Source organism: Xiphophorus hellerii, chromosome 20 (genome assembly GCF_003331165.1).
Source record: "Xiphophorus hellerii strain 12219 chromosome 20, Xiphophorus_hellerii-4.1, whole genome shotgun sequence".
In the NCBI taxonomy this organism is placed as follows: Eukaryota; Metazoa; Chordata; class Actinopteri; order Cyprinodontiformes; family Poeciliidae; genus Xiphophorus; species Xiphophorus hellerii.
This window is the reverse complement of record NC_045691.1, coordinates 9,140,417-9,163,923: the sequence shown is the minus strand read 5'-3', so window position 1 is coordinate 9,163,923 and position 23,507 is coordinate 9,140,417. Positions and strand designations below refer to the sequence as shown.

Below are 23,507 nucleotides of genomic sequence, written 5' to 3'. Positions count from 1 at the left end.
TCTCCACCTTTCAAACAAACACATTTATCAAACAGCTACTTTGGACTCAGAAACCCAACATCTTGCATATTTCTACATCAACTTCACCTTTAAAGAAAAGTATAAACTTTAAATATAAATTATATATTTCCTAACTTTATATACCCTTTAATTTTAACACTCTTAGCAACTGGAAAAATACCTTTAATTTCCATCAAGACTCTCATCATTAAATGTACCAGATCAATTACTGATTCAGTTTGTTGGTCTCGTTGTTCTAAGCTTCTAAAAAAGAATTGAATCTTTAAATATTGTAATTTTTCATCTGGTTCTCTGTAAAACTGTTTGCATTTTGTTAGTGTCTATTATATACTGTAAGTAAAATTTCTCTTAAATATTATGGTCCTATGTCCCTTTCTTAAAGTGCCATTCACTTAACATTATCAGAGTGAGGTATAAAAAGAAATACAATTCCTGTGCAAATTTTGTAATTGAAATTCCCATCATTAGAATGTAGTTTATTATTATTGTAAATGAAACCAAAATCAATAACATGACATCTGTGCAGTTTTAGGAAGTGGCAGCATTTGGAAATATCATTGGGTTTTTATTCTGATGGATGTAGAATGAAAACTATTTCAGTTTGTACAGGGATGAATGAGACGAAAAGAAAATGTTCAGATATTGAGGACGAGTCACTGCGCAGGGCAGTCTGAGAGAAATCAGATCAGCTGAGCCATCAGTGGTTCCTGCAGGACATCTGAGGAGAATCTAAATGTTTCAGCTCCTGTTCGGCTCCTGCTCTCATGTTTATATTCAACAAGAAGTTCCTGTTCTGTTTCTCCAAGCCATCGGCTGGCCTCACTCCTCACTTATGCCGTGCTCCCACGCCACCTTAGCTTGTTCGTCCTTGGTTGCTGCTATTATGGGCTGGGAGATCTTGCGCGGCATTGGCCGAGGTACAGCTGGGCGTGGCGGTCCGGACTGGGCGATCAGGGGGTCCTCCTCAGGGATGCAGCCCTCTCTGAGGTATGGTTTAGGCGGCAAGGCAGGAGGGGGCTCATGGAGATGGTAGAGAGGTGGATTGTGGGGAATGTAGTGAGGGTGGAAGTGGTGGTGGTAAAACTGGTGTTGCTGCTGCTGCAGCCCATCTGGTTGCGGAGCTCCAGTGCAGCCCAACCCTGCAGCCTGAGGCTGGATCTGGTAGCCCACCTGGGCCGGATTGACTCCTCCTGGGGCTGAGTTGCTGCGGCAGGGCGGAGATTTAACTCCTTCCACGACGTCTGACTCAGACATGCTGTATCTGACAGGCTGATAAGGAGAGTCCAAGTCTTCCTGGTCGGTGGTCCAGGCCTGGCTGCTGGGGACGGACTCCAGGGTGTCTGTGCGGCTGGCCGGGGGGTCTGAGGAGGAGGTGGCGCCGCCAAAATTGCTCTCACTGAGGGAGGAGACCCCTGAACTGGCGCTGCCTGAGAGTGTGGAGTTACTGCCATCCAGGACGGACTGTGGACTGGTGGGCGAGGCAGGTATAGGGTGCAGGGGAGACTGGGGAGACAGGAAACAGCTATAAAAAATGATTCATGATCACCATGACTGGGTCTATCTCTACATTTAATAGAAGTGATCAAGATCATAAAACATACCGAATTAAAATTATTTTAAAAATACTATTTATTACACAAATGAAAAATGGACCAAAATAATCAAAGTATCTCCAGAAATGTATTTTTAATATAATGACAAAAAAAGTTAATAAACAAAAGGGATCTTTTTATTTGAGATTTAAAAAAACCCTAATTATTCACAACAGAAAAATACATATAAAATTAAACCCACATCTGTAAAGAAAACAGGAAAACAGAAATTGGGACAAGAAAATCTTTGATTTCCTGTGTTGATTCTCATCTTGTCAATCTGTTAATTGATCACAGTTTGAAACGCAATCACAGTAACAATTTATGATTAAAAATAAACCCTGCACATATATTTATGTGTTTCTTAAGGGGAGTAGACAGACAGATGTTCAAGCATCCAAACTAACAGCAGGAACTGGGAGCAGTAAATGGAAGAGAAGGAGGAGAAGGAGGGTACCTTTCTTAAGGAGCGCGCAGGGAGAGCTGGAGGGAGGTCGCTGACCTGGTGGTGGAAAGCATCAAAGTGCATCGACAGGTGTTGCCCTACAGGGGGAGACACAGCAGGACTGACTGAAAGATCCGCACTCGCATCTCAGATGAGGTTGGAGGGAGAAAGATGGAGTGAAGAGGCAGCAAAGAAATGATGAGAGAGGGGAGAGAAAAGGCAGGGTGAAAGGAGGAGCAGGAGGAAAACTTTAAATCAGAGAGGAGGTGGAGGAGTGTGTGATGGAGAGGAGGGATTTAAAGCTATTTTAAAGTTGATTATATTTTCTTGAGCAAGTTAGGATAGGTCTTTGAGCTGTACCAGCCCAAACATGTTTACATTTTTTGCACAAAATTATACATAATGAGATTGTAACAGTGCAGTGCCGGTGGAATGTGACTCAACAATCTGGATGTTTTTGAAATGGCTCATTTTCCACTAACAGTAACTTATTGCCAAAAAACATCTTTTAAGTGATTGGGCTGTTTTTAGAAGCAGTTGAGAAGTATAAAATGTACAAAATGTAAATTTTGCATAATTGATTCCCTTTAAAATAGGGACAGTTTTATTGGGAACCTACTTTTCCACATGTAAAATATCTGATTCTGAGTTCACCTTCCACTTTTCTTTTTAACTCCTTTCTATGAGGCTCATTTGTTATTCCAGTGTGGAGCATCATAAAGATAATCACAAACATACTGCAGAAAGACTGGAAGCTTTTATTTGGAACTTCAACTGCAAGAGTACACGTTAAAATGTTGAAAGAGCATCATGAACATCTGAAATTGGCATCCACAAGTGAATCACTGAAGGAATACTCAAGTAAATGAACAGACAGATGGATGCAGCCACAGCTTCATACCATGAGGAATGTTCCGGGGTGGAACCGGTGGAGCCATCACACTGCCAACATGGGAGGAAAGGAAAGGCAGGGCCTCCCTGGTGCCGCTGTCCAAACTCCAACTGCTGGGAGTGGTCAGGACTGCAGGAGACACAGACACAGAGGGGCTTAAAATAGCTGGACCCCTATTTAGTATCATTCATATTTTGCAAAGACAAGTGTATGTTTGGTTACCTTTCTCAACCACAGAGAGGTTGGGGTCACTGCAGGGCTTACAGGGACCGATCACCTGATGAAACAAGGCTCTCTGAAAGTTTGGTGGCTGAAAAAAGACAGAGACCAATAAAGGCAACCACATACATACGACATTGTCTTAGTAAAGTGCCTTTTGTGGCCAAAACCCTGAAAACTGAAGCAAGTTTTCAGAGATGTGATGTGAGTCGACATAAACTTTGGTTTTTAAATGAGCAAACCTCCATCCTGCCTTTGTACCTGTCCATTCTCTGTGATGTTGGAGTACATGGCGCTGCTCGGCCTCTCTCTGTGGGGCGGCAGCAGCATCAGCATCTCTCTGTTGTGTCTGTATTTGTCTGGCAGAGAAGGAGAACCCACTGGAGTCAAAGATGAACGATTAGGTTAGAGAGAAGAAAACAAAATGTCACAAACATCACAAAATACAAAACTTAAATACAAAAAAGCTTTTTTCTGTTGGTGAGTCTGATGAGGAAATCTCTGTTGCAACAGTTTAGTGGTGTAACTGAGTTGCTCACCTCTCATTGTGGACGGGGTGGAGTTTATCATCTGAGACGGAGCAGAGTGGGTGGAGCTAAGACTGGAAGAGGAGGGACTGGCCTGCAGAGAGAAATGAACACAGTTTATATCTAAAATAATAACTACTGAGCGAGAAATTGATGTTTTCCTGAAACAATAGATTAGTATGAAGCTGGTGTGTTAAAATGATTCAATGGAAATATGGTGACATCTGCTGGTAAACCTTAAGCATTGCATCTGCAAAAAATAAAGGTCAATAGCACAGCACATTACATCTGCATGAAATAAAGGAACAAAAACGGACCTGCATGCGGTAGAAATCCTCTGGATGCTCCACCACCACGCCGTCCGCCAGGATCAGCAGGTTTCCTGCCTCACTGGAGTTAGAGGAGAGAGAAGGGGAGGAAATGCGAACAGGAGTCAAAACAGCAATGGGACTGGGAGAGGAAATAAAACCAGGAATATTAATAATAAAATTAATAAAAGAGGAATTGAGTTAGGAATAGTCAGAAGGAAGAGGAAAACGGACGGAAGAGAGAGGAGCCATGCAGATTGCAGAACCACAAAATAAAAGGCAAAAAGGCCAAAATAGCACAAAATATTCATGCAAGTGAAAAATAAAAATAATTAGCAACAATCAGAACATGCAAGGAGTCAAACGTAGAGTGACATCAATTGGGAATGAAGACAGAGAGAGAAAATGGTGCAAGTTCAGGAAGTGTGATATGAACAGAAGACTGCAGAAGAAGATTATAAAGGAGAAACAGCAGATGGAAGCAGTGAATAGTAATTAAAGAGAAGAAGCTTTGTGTCTTTAAAAAACTGAATTGCTTCAGTTTACCTCATTAAATGTAAGCCAATAAGAACAAACTTGGCCTACACTGAATCAAATGCTACATATTTTCATGGTGAAAAAATGACTACAAAGAAAGAATAAAGCTGAGAAAGTTCACACCCCTTCCCACCCATGCACAACAAGGTCTGATACTAGGCTAAAATATCTAAAGGTTTCTTTGACCCTCCTTAACGTTATTTTTTAGCAATTATTCATAGATTGGAGTTTTACTGTACCTCAGGCAACACTATCGACCTTTAACTTAATTATTTTCTTACTAGCTTAAGCTGAAGACCTACAGTTACTCTGGATGAGAATGTGACAACAAGATTGTGTGACAGATGAGTTACAGTGTTAAAACTCACTCAAAGATAATCTAAAGCTGAACCATGTGTGTGTGTTTGTCTGTGTGTGGTGTAGACCTGTGTCGGTGCACGAGTTTGAAGCTCTCTGGGCTCATCGGGTTGTGAGAGGCCAGGATCCCTCTGTTGACTCCAGAACCAGACTTATCAAAACCAGGTGGGCCCTGAAACGCAACATAGAAGCCCTGCTCCGATTATTCATACTGCTCCTTCATAAACACACGTGTTCTGAGATTAAGATCAGAGAAAATTACATCAAAAAGGCTTTTCAGAGACATTCATGGTTAAAAAATACTGCTGTTTTGGTCTGAACAGGCAGAAGTTTAACACCTGAAAGAATCATTTATAAATTCAGGAGGTGAAATGTTCAAAGTTGAAAGAGTTTAGACTCAAAGCAGTGATGTCTTTGCTTCAGGCAGAAGAACATCCTCTTTGAAGAACCTGCTAATTAGGCTCCTTCAGCACATTGATTCATCCTCTATGATATGATAAAAGAAATCTTCCTCCAGACACACAGTTGATTTAGGCCTGTTTCATCATATTAAGGCTTGTAAAAGCTCACAAAATTATTACTGAACAACAGTTATGGTTCAGATTCTCTCCTTACATCATTTCTTCCATGCATGGATGATAAAAGGTTTACATATCAAATTTAAAGCTCTTCTTGTGAACTCACATGGCAGAGGCTGCTCCTCATCATCTGGAACTGATCGATCAGCTTCTTGTGCAAGGGACGCATTTCTGGGTGCACCAACTTCTCATGTACAGCCAAGCCCACCCCTAGTATGTGAACCTGTGTGAAAACCAAAAGAAATGTTTTCTTAAGTGAGGAGGAGTGATGATGTCGTTCTTACTTACTCAAACCTCTTAGATAAAAAATCCCTTCTGATCTGTATCTGTTGATTTACTCTCAACAGATATCTTTACCCACAGATTAAAGATTACAGAAGTATTTTCAAAATGTTAAAGTTGGTTCCTAATGGGAATAAAATTATTAAATAATAAAATATTATTTTCCCCAAATTACTTCCAAATCTCAGATTGAGTTAGTATTTTTGTTAAGTGGCCTTAGCAGGTTAATCTGGACTCTTATTTAAAAATGATTTGTCTTCATTTATCCGTCTGAAAAAATCTTGTACATTTTTTAACCTTCTTGACTTGATGTGATTTATTATATTACATACATTGCTTATCCTGCACCTCCAAATTTGAATCAAGTTTGTGTGCTTAAACAAGATGCATTTAATATAAATGTTGTAATTTGATCAAAAATAACTATTGGAATAAAAGAAAATGAATTAGTGCAACTATTCATAGTTTTCACTGTATCACTAGTCTTTGTGATGAATTAATTGTAAAGATTTATCACTGTATGTGTTCTATTCTCGTTTCTGAGCCCTCTTCAAATCCAATACTAATAATAGCATATTTTTTATGTATGGAGAAAAGATTTAATTCATCAGAGAAGCTACATTAAATCTAAATACTTTATTCTGTGTTGAATAGACATCTACAGCTGAAGACTTGTTTCATTTTGTTTATGTGTTCCAATGTAAATGTTAAACTTTCATGTTCTTTCTTTCCCAGGTCTTTCCTGAAAAAGCAATGCTAATCTCATGGCATTCCCTGATTAAATAAAATATAAGATGGGAAATGTTTGACGTTTCACATGTAAAGTGTGGATCTTGTGTCACCTGCTCCTGCATGAGGTCTTTGAGTTGTGTGATCTTCTCTGTGTCTTCAGGGTGGCTGGTGATGTACTCCTTATCAAAGAAAGCCTGGTAAAGGGAAAAAATAGGTTTGTTTTTAATGACAGCAGGATTACTGCTAATATCTGCCATTAGCTGAATATATTTTTATAACGCTGTAAAAAAGTCTTTGTTGTTAAATTACAGAATCAAACCCACTTTCATACACCTGCACTAATAAGTTCTACACCTTTCACAGATTCAAAATTAAACCCATTATTTCAAAAGGTGGTTAGAGGGTCTTAACAGCTCATGTTCTTCATATTAACACAAAGATTTCATTTGGACTCCTAAAATAAAAAGAGAGCCACAATAAAACATGTGGAGGCAGACTTCATGATAACAATGAACTCTCATTACAGAACAAAGATAACAGGACAGAGAAGGACTCATTAGAAGATGAGAGTTAATGTTTATTTTAAGTTGTTTTTTTCTCTACCTCTTGATATCTGGCGATGCCTCCGTTCACGGCGGCGTCGATGACTCCGTTCAGCGTCATGCTGAGCAGGTTGATGTTCCCATGCAGCTGTTTGTGTTGGTACTGACTGATCAGAGTCCGCAGCTCCTGGTTCTTATTCTCCACCACAGAGATGGCGTTTTCCAGCGGACTCACCTCCACCTGCAAACAGCAATGCAGTTAGAGACATAGATATGGATAAGAATAATAAATAACAAAATTATTTCTGACTTCCTCATAATTGATCAAGTGTCACATATACAGATAATCCTTTTGCTTTAATTTTGTTAAACATATTCTTTAAGAATAATTAATTTTCAAATTTCATAAATTTCCACACTTGGATTTCTAGATTTCTTGGACAATTTTAGGATAACTTAACATATAGATACAATGTTTCACTATAATTTTTTCAAAATCTTAAATATATAAACAGTAAACACCAAGAAAAGCTTAGCTGTATTTACATACTACACATAAAAACATATGATAACATTTAATTCCTCTTTGGGATCATTACAGTATTTTTGAATTGAATTGAATAAGACATATCAGCCCAAAGACTTCATTTATATAAAAAATTACAATTCCTATGTTGCATCACTTGAGTGTTGACCCTCAAAGAAACCTCTATTGGCACTGGTGATGTATAGAATATGGCTACTCTGAAAATGTTAAATTCAAGCTGAAGATAAACCCTTTGTCCACAGTGTACATGAAAATCTGAGATAACCACAGAATCATATCTATTATTTCTAGAAAATGGGAAAGGGAATGAAGTCTGCAAATACAGTATAAAGATTTTCATACAAAGATGCTTATTTTGACTTGTGAAATGCCACAGCCATATTTGTTTAAAATTTTAATTGACTGAATAGAAACCCTGATTATCTTGTGAGTTTCACTGCACAAGTTAATAAATTGTTCATTTGTGCTGTTATAATAAATGTAAACAATGTAACCTCCTTTGAGTTCATGGGGCTTTCTATAACAGTTATCTAGAACCGTTAAAATAAATTGTATACATAAATAATATGACAAAAAACTTGCACAGTAAAGACATTTAATTCACTCACCAGTTCTCGCTTGTCAACCTCAAACCAGCGTGAAATTCCAGGCAGAGGATGAGTGAGGATCAGAGTCGTCCTTTCAATCCAGAGACTCTGAAAAATAAAACACACACATTAATTCTAACTATCCTGAATCTACAGAGCTCTAGTTCAAGTTTACTTTATCATAAATCTCATTAAAAACAATGCATTTAAAATAGTGCACTAAGCCTTTTCACCTGCAATAAGAACTATTTGTTTTGTTTTTTTACTGCAGGAGCACTGTGACACTTCTACGTTGGCAGCGACTGACACCAGCTGAAAATCTACATGTTAATAGTGTATTGACTAAAAGGCTAAATATAAGTCTATCAAGCAGTCCGTATTTGGTTCATTTATAGCCCATCCTGTTTGTTTCTGTGGCTGATTGTTTTGGGGGTGTGCAAGGCAAAGTTTTATTTTATTTTTTTACATTTTGATTGATAAAAAATGAAGATTCTTTGTCAATAAAACTATTTGATAACACTTTATTTGAAGGGGTGTGCACAAGACTGACATAACACTGTCACCTGATCTAACACCTGCTATCAACATGAAGGAGTCATAAATAATGTCATAATAAATGTTTACAACTGTTGTCGTGAAGTGTCATTCGATAAATAGACACTTTTAATGTAAAGGTGCATGAAAACTTCCATTAAAAGTCTCAAGTTTGCATTAAAAGTGTCATTATTTACCGAATGACATTTTATGACAACAGTCAAACATTCATAGACTCCTTCATGCTCATAACAGGTGTCATATCATGACAATGTGATATAACAATGTCACATCAGTCTTATGCACACCCCTTCAAATAAAGTGTTACGAAATATTTTAAGAAAAAACATGTACATATTGCAACAAACTCTTCTGTGTTCACCTTAAACTCATTATCTCTGTCTTTGAGTCCTTTGTGGAACGGCCTGTCGTAACGAAATCGCCGAACGTTGTTCACCCGGTAGAAGCTCTTGATGCGGTCTGGAACTCTGTCCATCTGAAGGACAGTGACACTTTCTGGAACTGGTGTCACAGCGTAGATCTGGAGGTCTGAGCCCAGGAGGTAGAGGTCAAAGATCAAATCATACATGAAGTTCACACTTAGATGCTGGTAACAGTATTTGTAAGATGTGAAGATGCTGAAGTGTTTAATCTGAAGGATACACTGCGCATCACACTGCAGAATGGCCTCATCTGGCTGATTTGGATGCTGCATTGCAATAGCTTGTGGGAATTCTCCCAGCATCCTTTGCTGGAAGGCTTCTAACCTCTCATAGTCATGGCCACGGCAGACAAACTCTTTGTTCTGTTGTGAACAAACAAAAAAAGAAACAGACAAAAAATTAGTTTTGCTGTTCCAGAGTAAATGCACATCTTTCCATCTAAAATCCCTTTAATCTTCAACTTATTTAAGCATTAAAATCACTTCATCAGTCTAAATATTCAACTCACTCGGAGGAAGAAAGGAAACTTCCTGCCGTAGAATCCCACCCTGAAGAACTCCGGCTCCAGACGCTGCTGCTCCATGATGTTGTCGTAATATGCTGCTTCCATTTTCTTCAGACACAAACCAAGAAATATTTACACATATCTCACATAAAAAGTCAAAGGAATGAAAAATATTGTATTACTCTACTAAAATATAAAAGTGATGTAAAAAACTAGCATTGTGACAATAAGGATGCCGCCTCAGTATATCTGGTATTTAAAACTGAATCTGTAATGCATACTGGTATTGTTAAAGTACACTATTAATTACTAAGTTAATTATGGTCATGGTTTGTGTTGGAGCTCACTCGTATCCAGCTAAGACTCTGGTAGTCGTAGAGAGATTCATACTGGAAGGCCAGTTCTCTGCACAGAGGAATACCGTACTCCCAACACTGGAGGAAACACAGAGCATTGAATTAGTTTGAATTAGTCTGAACATTTTTGCATGGACTGAGAGTGAGAATGGACCTTTCCCTTGTTGAAATAGTGGATGACTTTGCGGCAGAGTCCTTCCTTTCGGTGCCACTCAGTCTGAGCAGGATAATGAAGGAACTCTTTAACTGGTCTCTCGTCCCAGTGCAGCAGCTCCCAGTACAACAGCAGGGTGAATGCAGCCTCTGCACCCAATCAAACAGCATCAGTAACACATTTCTAAGTTTTCATGTGTGCACATGTTGGTTAGACTTTTTTGTACCAGTGTAGTTCTCAGCCTGCAGATGCATGTCACACAGTTTGTGGATGTAACGGATGTACATCTCCTCTTTGTTGATTTCAGACTTGTAGAAATTCTGCAGAGCAAAAACAATCACTCCTCTTATTAGTAAAAAAAAAACATACAGAAAAGAATATGAGCTTGATTTAGTCTTACAAGAAGGTTCACTGTGCAGCCGATCTTCTTGTTTTCTGTTTCATCTCCTTTCATACAGTCCCTGAAAAAAATTATACCAGCATTTAAAACTTACTGCACAATAAATTTCTGATTTCTCTGGTGTGCTGTTTACAATGCTCTGTACACCGATTACAAAAAAAGTTATTTTACAAGCATGTATTACCATGTGTTGTTAAAAATACTATAATGCAGTGGTTCCCAAAGTGTGGGGCGCGACCCCCTTAGGGGGGCACAGTGCCATTGCAGGGGGGGCACGGGAAGCAGTATGGATGAGTGACAAAAAAAAGTGTTTCACTGTAAAGATGGTTTGTAGTGTGTTCTGTTGCAACCTGAAGTGTGAAATAAACTTCAGTGGAGTTTAAAAACAAAATATGCGTATAGGTTTATGTCTGGTTGAACGATGTGTGTGTCCGGTTGATTTTTTTTTTTTCTTTTTTGGGAGGGATTTTATTGTACTTCATAGGGGGGCGCAGAAAATCTTTTGGAACCACTGCTATAATGTAACATATTTTACCGGTAGTCCAGCAGTCGCTCCATTAACCGCGTGACCGATGTAACAAATGAGATTCCTGTCTCTCTCCATGTCTCCTGCTCAATCTTCTCCAACAGACTGAGAAGAAAACATGTAAGAATCAGGTAGATGTGCAAAACATAAACTGTTGTGTTTTTACAGGCTGGCGACACAATTAGCAACCTGCTTATCATCATGCTGACTTATTGACTTTAGGAAATTATTTTGCATTAAAAACTCAAACATAACCTCCCAGCAGATGTGCTATTTAGTTTTTCAAAATGTTTGCATGAAGTTGCACAAAAGTAAAGGGATTCCCAGAAAGTCCAGGTTTAGTAATTAATGGAAAATTAGAGCAGATTTCAGTTTGTTATTTTCAACGGTGTTGAACTCAGAAAATGTTGTTGTAAAGCATGTTTGGATGTGTATGTGTTAAGAATAATACCAATTTTTCTATTCTGGATATAAAAAACAAAGCTAAATGTAAAAGTGACCAAAGTATGAAACATAAACAAATCCCCCAACTGGCTCTTTTATTATATTTTTAAGCAACAAAGTGATTTAAAACCACAATATTTTGATTTTTGCGTCGAACTCAATAAAACAGAAACCTCTAGCAAAAATAGATGATGTGTAAAGGTAATATCTGAAAATCTCCCACAGTGATCATAGAACGTTTTGTAGAGATAAAGTTGGATAAAATTACAACAAAAATCAACAAAGTAGAAACAGTAGGTGTGTTCCACAGAAGTAAAGAAGTAAGAAAGATTAACTTTGCCTCAACTACAGAAAACAATTTCTGTGTTGGAAACACGTTTTGCTCTAGGAACTAAAGTTTAACACAAGGAACCTCAAACCTCACACAAAGCTGACAGCCTGGGGTAAATGCTCCAGCCAGAGGTGGATGTGACTGTTGTATATTAATATAACGTTTTTCAAATAAGAAAAGCATTTCTGTTAAAGCAGTTTCTACTTTTTATGTGTCCTCTGTCAGTACAAGCTGAAAAATAATGGACTGTTTGACCACAGTTATAGTCTGATTGTGTTCATTAGTATTTTAACTTCACTTCTATTCATGGGATTTTAAAGTTAACCAACATGTTTGCCAACTACAGAGGAAGAGTTTAAATACCATTTTGTCAGCTACATTACTGAAGCTACAGTTTAAACCTTTAAAAAGTAAAGATAGTATGATAAAGTGAGACTTGCATAATCACTGTATGGTTTGGTAATGTGAAGTATTCTGGTGACTCGTGTGCCTTACACCTCAGTGTAATAATACTGGTCAGAAATGGAGCAAAAACTTCAATCTATGCTTAGATGCTGCAGAAATTTTAGTGTTTTACATTTTCGTCACAAGTGTCCATTTACCCCTGTAGTAAATTACAGTCAGTCAATTACAGTCGAACTAAGATTGTAGAAGAGCACTTTTTAATCCCTTCATAGGGTGCAGGTGTGCTAGGTCTTTAAGCTACTAACCTGAGACATTTGTAAATTAAGAAAATTGTTGATGCACATCATTTAATTGTCTTCTTTTTTGGTTGCGTTACTGATAGTCTTTTATCTGTGCTGATTACACAACACTAAACTCTCAGTTTATAGACTCACACCACCAACATGCAGACATCTTCTGGATAACATGTTTAAACTTTTAATGTAAGCAGCATTGATCTCTGTGTATGTGATAAGGTTACCTGGGATAGGGCCCAAACAGCTGGGTTCTAGTCCCGCAGCAAAGAGCAAAGCAAACAGCAGAGAGGAGTGTTAGAGCAGAAGAACTGAGAGTTAATTTCTTTTATAACAGAAGGAGAGTAAGAGAGAACGGACAGGTTTAAAAACTTAGCCAGGTGGGAGTTAAAGCACAAACAAACTCTGTGTTCCTTACAGCAACCCGAACAGCTCTCTGTAGTTCTCGTCACCCTTTCCCTCCGACACCAAACTGTCCAACTTGTCAATTAGCTCAGCTTCCACCTGAACATTCAAAGAGAAATAAACTAACTCTCTGTGTGCAGCTTTATGTCAGAGCAGGCCTGTGCTGTTTCTCGGATATGATCATGGGATCATGCACATGTATCTGTGTACCTGTTTGAAGTTTCCATTTTTGCGTTGCTCCCAGTCCATCATGTCGTGAAAGATGGGGATCATGATGTTCCTCACCTCCACCTGAGGGACCAGCGTCACTCCGAGGAACGGTCCGATCATCCCAGGAATGAAATGGATCTTATTCTCTCCTAAAATCAACACATGTTTTAAAATCATCTTCAATCAGTGAACAATTTATTCTATCAAGTGCAATTTTAGTGAAAAAGCTATGAAAAACACATGTGACTCACACATGAGTTCATAAAAGCTGCAAGGAAAAGATCATCGATGTCCATTTAAAAAAAATATGAAAAATAAAATAAACCTCACCCAAGTTCTGCCACATGTTGAAAAGCTCATAGGTCATCATAACTCTCATGTCGCCATATCTGCAATGAAAACAAGACTGCTATTAACTAAACCCCAATTACTTGCTGGTTTATTGAATCAAATCCTATTTCAAATGCAGCTCAGAATGTTGCACAGCACAATGCCTGATATTTATTTTTGGTCTAATAATCTTATATCCTTTAAATGGCATCTTTTATATTAAATTGTCTTCTTGTACATAAAGATAGAACAGGAACTTGAGCTTGGGAATGCAAAACAAAATAGTTAAAACTGAAAGCAAATTTTAGTACATACTTCTTTACTGTGGGTACATATGACGAAACATTAAGAACAAACATTTTCCTGTGCAGTTTGTGTTTTTGAGCAGTTTTCATTTTTACAAATGATGTGTAAAATATATTCAGCAACATGTTTAGTTCATGAAAGCTAAAATTAAATCATCTTGTATAAAAGCTGAAGGGATGGTAGTGGTTTTGTCTTGAAGGTTTTTCATGTGATTGGATAAAAAGCCAAAAAGCAGAATGAAACTCGCAAGGCCACTTGCAATACCCAGACCCTCCACCAGAGAGTAGAAGAAAAGTTCTGTAGTCAATGCTACAGCAGGTTTTTGAGAAATTTGCTAACTCAGAGGTGGAGGTATCATAATGTATATCAAAAAATATGTTGATAGAAGAGCACATATGTTTTCAATCCTTATAAATAAAGTTATAAAAATTACTAATTATTAGTAGATTGCTCTGGTTTAATTTATGTGACACAATATGTGTTACATAAAACTACCTGCTATGTTGGTGACCCCAGGTTACCTGTGCACCAAGCATAGAGAATAGAGAATTGAGCTAACTCATGGCTTCAGCACTAAATTTCTTTATTTCAAATTGTGTTTAATGCCACAGTTCAACCAGAGATGTTCAAACTGGATTTATTAACTGTTTTCTTTCACAATATTTGAGTTGTTGGAAACAGAAGTGAAGAGAATTGGAGAATTAAACCAAATGTGGAAACAAATTTGCCGTCTTGGAAAAAAAAAAGATTTTACCACATTCATGAAGAGTCTCAATAAGGTTACACAACTGATGCAGCGCAAATACTGTATGTGAATATCTGCTTTCAGCGGGTTGAAAAATATATACAACTGTTGTAACGTTTCACATTGTGTTTTAATTTTGTCTCTTGTTTTATTGGAACATAGTTTGACTGTGTTTTGTGAATCTTCTCACTTGTCTAAGATCTTCTTCCTCTTAGAAGGACTCAGGTTCTCCAGCTGTAAACTCGGCTGGTTGATGTAGAGAACGGCCAAACTGAAGTAGGAGTTCCATACCTGCTTATGCACATACAAGCAATAAAGCACAGACTGTTCTTTAATGCTATCCTACTTTGATTTCTGTGTAAATCTATTTAAATAAATGTTTCAGTATGGGATGTAGAAGTTATCCTCATAATAATATTTAAATGTGTGCACCTTGAAGTCAAAGTCTGCTTCAGCAAAGTTCTTGTGCAGAGCAGGAGCGAGTTGCTGAGCTGTGGTAAGGATGATGCTGCAGAAAGTGAGCATATATATGTTGTGTTAGCGGCTGCTTGGTTTAGTTTCAGGAACCGATATATATATTGATATCAATATATGTCTCTGCTGTCCAGCAGACTATTTTTGTCTCTTACTTGCTGGTGAGAAGCCTCATGATGTTCCAGTCGCGAGGAAAAATACTGAGCTTCATCAGATTTCTAAACACACACAAAATCTTCAACAAAAACTCCTGGGGGCCAAGAAAAGAGACGTGTCAATGTTGCTCAAACAAAATCATTATTATTTTATTGCCATAAAATTTGAAATATTTGAACTTCTTAACAGTTTGACTCGTCTTTGCTGCTGTTTGCATCAGATCTGTCATTACTAACATGACTGCAGGATGATTTCGTGTTGTACCTTGAGCTCGTCCTTGCTCTGGAAATTCTCCATCAAGTGTTGAAAGTGGATATCAGTCATCTGGCGGAGAAGCGAGAGGAGGCACGAGACATACTCTCCCTGCCAAAAAGAAAGATAGGGACAGACATGTGAGCCAATCACATGGAAGCTGTTATCACCGTAGCAAAGAACCAATCAGAGATAACAATAAGAGGCTCTTTTGTGAACAAAACAATCGTCGAAAGGTGTTGGATAATAGTAACTATTCTTAATCAGGTAAACTTTGAAATTTACTTTTAATGTTCCAGAATGAATGGAAACATTTGTTCAGTTTTCAGAAAATCAGTAATTTTATTAATTCATTAATTTTCCGAGTGATGCTGTGGTTAATGCAACTAATAAATTGTTTGCTTTTGTTATCTTAGCTTTTCTCTTAATTTCTATGAATAATTTAAACTTTTCTATTCCAAACACAGATTATTTTATTTAGTTTGAGATCATAAAAAGGAACAAAAGGAGAAGGGAACATGAAAGGTTCAGGCCAAGGAATGAAAATGAAAAATAATTGATAGATACATAATAGTCAAAAGTCATCTTCATAAGGTTTTTATTTGTAAACAATTTTTAAATACATTTTACATCCATTTCACAATTATGCACCATTTTGTGAAGATCTTCAAGAATTCCAATAAAAAACATTAATGCTTTTGTTTCTACCATGACAAATTGTAAAAAGTTTAGGGGGATGAAAACTTTTGAAAGTCTGTAAAATAGCTAGAGGATGTGGGGGAGAGCATAAGAAATATTTTCAACACTTTTAAAGCTACTAATGTCGCATGCAAGCATTCCCAACAAGGACAAGCAGTTTTTGTCTAATCAGAAAACTAATATGATGGCATGGGAATAATGACTGGATGGATTAAGACAGGGCAATATGAAAAACTATTTAAATCTTTATTCTCTGTTGACTAGATTTAAATTTCAGTGCATCAAATGTCAAAACTAATCTAAATTATAGAACAGGAAAATAACCAGGGAAAACCATGTTTAATATTGCCCAGTCCTAACAGAGAGGCAGCATGGCGAGGGGCAGGTCAGGGAAGAGGGCGGTGAAGTAGTAGTCATATTGTTAGTTACTAACAGTGATCTCCGCGGTGCACTGCGGACAGCGTTGACCCCTTACCGCCTCCTGCGATTGGCTCTTGCTCATGATGGACAGAAGTGTCTGCAGGAGGACGTCCAACAGAGATTCCACCATCATCTCCACCTCTTCCTGCACCGACGTGTCCTGGAGGAAGAGACGAGGAGGAAACATGGAGTGAAGGGGACGGTTTGGAAAAAGGTTTAAAAGAAAGTGGAATTGGGGCAGAACAAAGGAAATGGGAAGGTAGAAAAGAAAAGTATGCAAGACAAACACAAAATAACATAAAGGATTCACTGCATTTCCCCTTTTTTGTAGATATCAGAGGGAAGAAAAAACATTCAGATATCAATTAGCATATATGTGTAATAAATCATCCCCATAACTCGCTCAGTATCAATTGAAAAACAATGTTTTTTGGAAATTGGTAGCAGGAAATACTAGTACACAGTTTGTAGTAATATTTAAAATCTAAACAAAGTAAAAATCTTCATTGCTTCCTTCAGGAAGCTTTACTGGCTTTGGTGATACTTTAGGTTTAGATAAATTTCCCAAATGAGCCTAATAAGTTCAGCACTGTTTAAAAGCTTTTGACTTTTTAGAAAATAATGTGGAATAAAATAATTTATCCCCAGACTTTAATGACATGAGAGACAACTTGGACGTATGTTCTGCATTATATTCATGTGTATACATGGGTTACCAGTGAGCTGCTCTTGATAATGGAGAAAATGGAGCTGAGTATCCCTGAACAGATGAGCAGTTCTTTCTGTTGCCTCAGATGAAGATGGATGTGATGCAGGACGACTGGGAGCAGAATCCTCCGAGACTCTGGAAGCGAACACATAGCAGGTTAAACAATACTCTTTATGGACAAATAAATACATTCAGTTTACAGACTGATTTCATATATTATTTGAAAACAATTCATAAATAAATTTGTAAAAGCTAACCAGAATTTGATGGTTTTCAAAGGATCTTTTTTAGTGAGAAGAAACTGTTTTAGTTATTTTTTAATTTTTTCCCTAAAACATTTATATCCCCTTCCTGTTATGGAGAAAAAGAAATCAGAAGAAAACTAAAATTAGGCTGATATATGGAAGCTGTTACCAGGGAAAGAGAAGAGTCTGCTGTCCACAGTTCGAGCGATGGACTGCAGCTTCACCACGTCCATCGATTGTCCAATATGCACCGTCGATGGCATGCTGCCCAAGGTCCCACGCACAAACTCTGCCACCTCCTGCACCGTGAACATCTGCAGCAGCTCATCAAAGATGGCAGGGAAGGAGTTTAACAGCGCAGCCTAAAGAAGAAAAACAGGAAAAATGGAACAAGTGAGGAAATTAGGAGGATATTCAGATGACAGCACAGGTGAGGGTCTGGAAGATGGAGATTTATGTTAGAAAGAGAACAAGGAGGTTAATGGTGTCGGTTTCAGTGAATGTGATGAGAGAAAGGTGTCCATGATTCTGTAAAACAACCAAAGAGAGCAGAATTGAGTCACTTTGAAAAGCTGATTTCCCAAATGAATCTTTTCATCACAACTCAGGTGTACAGCTCATGCAAGTTTGTCCCAATCCACAGCATGATAAGACTCATCATAAAAATGTGTTGGTTTTCAAGTATATTCACTGAGGATAATGTGACTTGGAGGGGAAGACTTGTTAGTCGTTGCTGTTAGAGGGAATGTATTAACGTGGTTTTCAAGTGGGCATTAAATATATGCCAATGAGCCAAAAATAAATCATAGAAATTACCTTTATTTTTTTATTGATGCACTACATTTTGCAAAAGAGCTATTCACCTGTTTTAATAAGGAGTGAAAAAAGAGTTAACTTACAGAAGGCATTTCACAAAATAAAATAAGGGGAAAAAAACTGTAAACCTGCAGGGCAAAAAGACAAAGATTTACCTGTATGGGTAGAAAACAAAGACACATAAACTGAGATAAGTGGTGACCCTCCAGCAGTCACTGGCTTCTTTATGTAAATAACTAAAGCTGTGGATAGAAATTAAGATACTTGAAGTTCAAATTTTTTGGTTTCTGGGTTGCTGAAGTCAAAGTTTAAGGTTGAGTAAACTGGATTTGATCATGATTCAGGAGATAAAAAGTTCATAAATCTGCTCATGCCGCTTCAGCAGTCCAAATGTGCACAATAGACAGGATTTTAGCCTTTTTCGTGTGTTTAAATTGTCTCTATTAACACTACTGTAGTCTGATCACTTCAGATAAAAACGTTCAATCAAAAGCTAAATTTGAATATACTTTATATGGATAATTGCCAACTCTTAGCTCAGCTCAAAAACAGATTTTCTTGTTACTCTTGAAATCTTGAATCATTCTTCAGTATCTGTATATTTTAAATCCATAAAACATAAATCTTTTGGTGATCTTTTAAACCAAAGATACTAATAGGTCTCCATGTTTTTTGCAGATATTTCAGCATTTTTCTTTTACTGCCCTTTACTTATTTTCTCTTTAATGTCTAGTTTTAAGTTATTTTTTGTTCTATATTCACTGAGGCTAATGTGACTTGGAGGGGAAGACTTGTTAGTCGTTGCTGTTAGAGGGAATGTATTAACGTAGGTGAGCATGGTGTAATGGGTTTTGTGTAAATGATTTGTCAGTGCAGAACAAACATGAAGTGTTAGAATGTGTGAAACCAAACATGATGTGCGTGTGGTGTATTTGTGCATTATTAGGCTCACAAACAGCTGAAGACATGAACAGGAACTCTGGGCTTCACACAACAAACTGGGAGTTGTTGCTTTCTTCTAAACGTCTACTTACTGACAGCGAAGGCGGCCGCAGAGCGTTGGAGCTCCACGCCTGAGAGCAGCTAGATGGCACGCCACCAGGAACCTGCCCTGGGACAGGGGCCTGGATCTGGCCCAGGGCAGAGACTAGAGCTAAGGGGCCCGCAGGCCCAATGCAGGGTCCTGGAGTCTGATTGGGGCCAGGGCAAGGCTGGGAGCCCTGTGGTGTGCGGGTAAGAAGGAGGTCCAGGGGAAAACATCGGGACCCAATGAAGGACAGTTATGGGGATTGAAAAGGAAGGTGATGTGAATAAGCAGGGAAAGTAGAAAAAAGGTGTAAAAGGAGAAAAAGTTAAATTAAAGCAACTAATGCAAAACAGCTTGGGTAGAAACTTTATAATAACACAAGTCGAACTAAATAAATATTTATGGCACTACTTGTTATAGAAGCAAATTAAAGTCTTGTGCAAAGCATAATGAAATAAGCTGAATAAATGAGTGAAGCAGTGACATTCAGTTCATTTAAAAGAATGAAAGATTTGAAGTAAAGAAGCTTTGTTCAGTTTGTGCGTTAAAAAGTGTTCCCCTCACCTGAGTGAATATGAGGGTCTCTGAGTTGCGGCTGTCCAGGCTGAGGACGAAGCGGATGGACTGAAAGAGTTCCTGGATGCTGGTTCGAAACTGTTCCTCCTCCATCCCGCAGGTGGCCCGGGAGTAAAGGATCCGAGACTGGATGATGAACTTGAACAGATACTCCAGAGCCTGATAACAGTTTGGTGTTTAGGACAGAAAAAATACTTGTGAGATACATAAAAAATGTAAATACACAGAAAATAGCTTGAATAGTATGCAAGAGAAGTTTGCTTCAAAAATAGAAATACATTAAGTAAACAGTTAACAATCTTCATAATAAAAATGTGGATTCAATCTAGTTCCTAGATGAAGAAAATTGGATTTGAATGAGCTCCAACTCAAAAGAAATGCAGCAGACTGAGTCTAGTTGTTTTCATTTAACTGCAGTTTGTTGAGCATGACCTTAATAAGAAGGAAACATCACAAACGAGTTTATACACAGTTTGTAAAATAATTTAAAATACTGTAACAAACACAAACTAAAAACAACTGAAGCACACAGAGACTTCAGAAAGATGAATTAAGAATTAGAAGCCAAAGCTGCAGAATATGTCAAAACTATTCTCAATAATTCATGTCGTCCACTTGTACATGACAGTGTGACTCATTTGAGATGGATGTTTGAGTCTGATGAATATTTCAAACTGCTGAGCAGCTTTGTTGAATGAAAGTGCTACAGTCTGCAGTGTCTACAAAAATGGTCTATCTATTTTAAAATAAATGCTTCCTATTCTTTGTCAGTAGTCAGAGCAAGGACACATAGACATAAAATAGTCCTAAAGAAAAGAGAACATTTATTTTCTTTATTTTTGGCTTGGTTTAGGAAAAGCATATTATTTACAGAAACTGTACAAATCAACAATTGCATGTAACATTACAAGCTTGGTTGCAATGGAGCATGTAAACATATCTGACAACTTATAGAACTGCATTTAGTTTTCTTAGATCTAATTTACATAATGTAACATGCGAACTGCTTCATGTGTGGTTCTACTTTGAACCATCTGAGGTATTAAAACAACGTAACCTGTGAGTTTCCACTCGTTCTTACCCTCATTGCTTCCTGAATGTGGTCTTGTCTGACCACCTCAGCAGAGCGGTCCATGTACCACTTCAGACAGCGAATCAGCTCTCTGGAAAACAAACAATAATCACAGCACTTGTCTTTACAAGAGCATTACAAAAGCTACACTCACATGCTGTTATTAGGTGGTGTAATTAATTTACCAAACCAGGTGGCCAAGTAATATCTCTCCGTAAACACAACTCCACTTAATCAGAGAAAGTTGACTTTGACTATTAATTTTTATTTTATTTTCAACTGCTTGATTTAGTAGATCTTTATAACAAAGAAGAAACGCTTAATTAAAAAAATTACAGTATTTTATAAATAAGCCAAACTTTTTCAGCTCAGTGAAATTTAATTTCCATCTCTTGCAGTGTCTCATTGTCATTCTTTTAAGTATTTTTTTCAGATCATCAATTTGAAGAATAGATCAAGAATTAACCCTCCAGTTGAAGGAACACAGTTGCAGCCAGAAGCAGAAAAACTCACTTGTAGGCCAGAGCTCCAGCAAAGTGTTTCTGGATATATGTGTCCATCACCGGCCTGAAGTGGTAGTATTTACTGTCCCTGAGCAAGTTAATGATAAAAACCTGGAAGAGAGCGATAAATCTATTAATAAAACCTTAATAATAATCATAAAGAATAAGCAGTAAGCTTTGCAAAAGGTAAAAGAAAAATGCACAGAAGATAAATAGTTGTACCAAATGTTGAAGCTAACTGTGATTTTATATAAACATGCTAAAATGTGCAGATTTTACTCAAATTTAATTGCTTTCCTGCTTTATTTCCTTCAACAAACTATCTTACCAATGACTGAAACACAAGAGGGTCCATATTTGTCTGTGTTGTCATCCAAAATGGAGAATAATGTGTCCAGAATATCCTGAAGAAACTGTAAAAAACACAAACAAATAGTTGCTCATGTTTCTCTGCAATCAAAAAGGCAGGTGCTTGGGTTCCCTGAAGAACGACGTGATCCGACACGCTAATGGAAAAACAAGGAAATAATCTGCCTACTTTAACAATGAGCATTATACGTACTATAAAAAACGAATAAGTTGATAGTAGTGTAGTCTGCTGGGAGCTTTATCTACAGTGGGTCAAAATGTTGAGTTAGTGTTGACTGCAGACCGATACAAAGGTCACTTTAGGAGTATTTGCAGAGGAACACTGACTGAACATGACAGCCAGATGGTCTTCAACAAGCCAACCATCAATGCAACTTCAAAGAAATTACTTCAATCTTTCCGAAACTGTAAAAAAATAAAATAAATAAAGTACAGTCAAATTAAACTGTGCTGAAATGTGCTGCCAACATTTTCACACCTCAGATGATGTGAGCTGCCAAACAGTGAAAATCATTATCCTTTAACAACACATCTGGGACAAGGGCAGCCTATTATCACCTGGGGGACATCACACTACAGCAGGGGAAGCCGGTGAGCTGAACTCAAATAAAAGACAAAGTAAAGCTGTTAATCTATCAAGCTAAATGGTAAATACAAATGTTTTCTCATTTGGACTGACATACTACAGAAATTATACTTAGTTGCAGTTTCTCACTGCTGGAACCACAGCCTTTATGATCATAAGTAATAAGAATTATGAACACAAACAGAGCTTTATTCCTCCCTTTTGTTGTCACAATGAACCTCACCTTGACTATTTCTTCACCACTGACGTGTCGCAGACGCCCAAGGATGTCCATGACCCGGTCAGGATGGGCCTTCCACTTAAGGAGAGCCAGGAGGTCCACTGAGAAAATAATAGAAATATAATAAACATAATAATGAAATGACCCAATGAAAAACTGATTGACATGGTTAGATTAACCTGATTCTTTAGACAGAATCAGGAAAATATGACAACACAAAAAGTATTTTTGTTGGAAACAAATCTGCTTCACAAGAAAATATGTTTAGCAGTGAAGAGGTGGTTTTGCCTTTACAAGAAGTTTGCAGTCCATTGCCAACTATAGGAACCTTCCCCACATGCTGTGTCACCAAGCCTAGCTGATGACCTACTATTTTGTAAATTTGATTGCCGGCCCTTCACACCTCACTCCCACACAAAGAGCTTTCCCAAACTTCCCACCAACAACACAACACCTTAACTCCCCTACCCCCACCCAACCACTGCCTGCTCTACAGATCAAAGATGATGATGAGAATAAGGTCTTCCAGTGTCTGAGTGTGTAGAAGGCCCTGGGTCCTTTAGGAGACTCCCCTCTCTTAACAACTGGACCCCATCTTCACTGATAACTTAGAATCTCCCCTTACCCTACAACACTGTCGACTGTGGATCATTTCCAGTTTCTAGTTCCTATTTTCTAGTTTTCTTAGAAACCAAGACGGTCCACACACATCCACTCCATCTGAAAGAAGGTCCTGCATAGATTTCTGTTGGTCATCTACTAAACTGTCCTCTTACAGTCTGTCCTGCGTATCTGTGTGGTTTGGCTCATCCACTGTACAATAGAGGTCC

The 23,507-nt window shown here is 37.8% G+C and overlaps 1 protein-coding gene across 1 annotated transcript in view; it reads right to left on the bottom strand.

Annotated features, from left to right (window-relative positions):
* Positions 1-258: 258 nt before the first annotated feature.
* The window catches only part of LOC116710117 (dedicator of cytokinesis protein 3-like), a 152,750-nt gene continuing 129,501 nt past the window's right edge, over positions 259-23,507 (bottom strand). The window contains 37 exon segments of the mRNA XM_032548946.1: positions 259-1,524; positions 2,071-2,156; positions 2,960-3,079; positions 3,173-3,260; positions 3,431-3,549; positions 3,709-3,790; positions 4,014-4,146; positions 4,967-5,070; positions 5,583-5,699; positions 6,601-6,684; positions 7,094-7,273; positions 8,188-8,274; positions 9,083-9,249; positions 9,364-9,505; positions 9,652-9,756; positions 9,996-10,082; positions 10,159-10,307; positions 10,385-10,478; positions 10,559-10,619; positions 11,094-11,189; positions 12,785-12,811; positions 12,976-13,061; positions 13,173-13,321; positions 13,503-13,561; positions 14,744-14,844; positions 14,986-15,061; positions 15,183-15,277; positions 15,448-15,546; positions 16,568-16,714; positions 17,271-17,398; positions 17,678-17,870; positions 19,916-20,086; positions 21,009-21,090; positions 21,513-21,613; positions 21,831-21,851; positions 21,853-21,915; positions 22,681-22,778. Coding sequence (XP_032404837.1) covers positions 841-1,524; positions 2,071-2,156; positions 2,960-3,079; positions 3,173-3,260; positions 3,431-3,549; positions 3,709-3,790; positions 4,014-4,146; positions 4,967-5,070; positions 5,583-5,699; positions 6,601-6,684; positions 7,094-7,273; positions 8,188-8,274; positions 9,083-9,249; positions 9,364-9,505; positions 9,652-9,756; positions 9,996-10,082; positions 10,159-10,307; positions 10,385-10,478; positions 10,559-10,619; positions 11,094-11,189; positions 12,785-12,811; positions 12,976-13,061; positions 13,173-13,321; positions 13,503-13,561; positions 14,744-14,844; positions 14,986-15,061; positions 15,183-15,277; positions 15,448-15,546; positions 16,568-16,714; positions 17,271-17,398; positions 17,678-17,870; positions 19,916-20,086; positions 21,009-21,090; positions 21,513-21,613; positions 21,831-21,851; positions 21,853-21,915; positions 22,681-22,778 — 4,481 coding nt within the window. The 3' untranslated portion in view covers positions 259-840.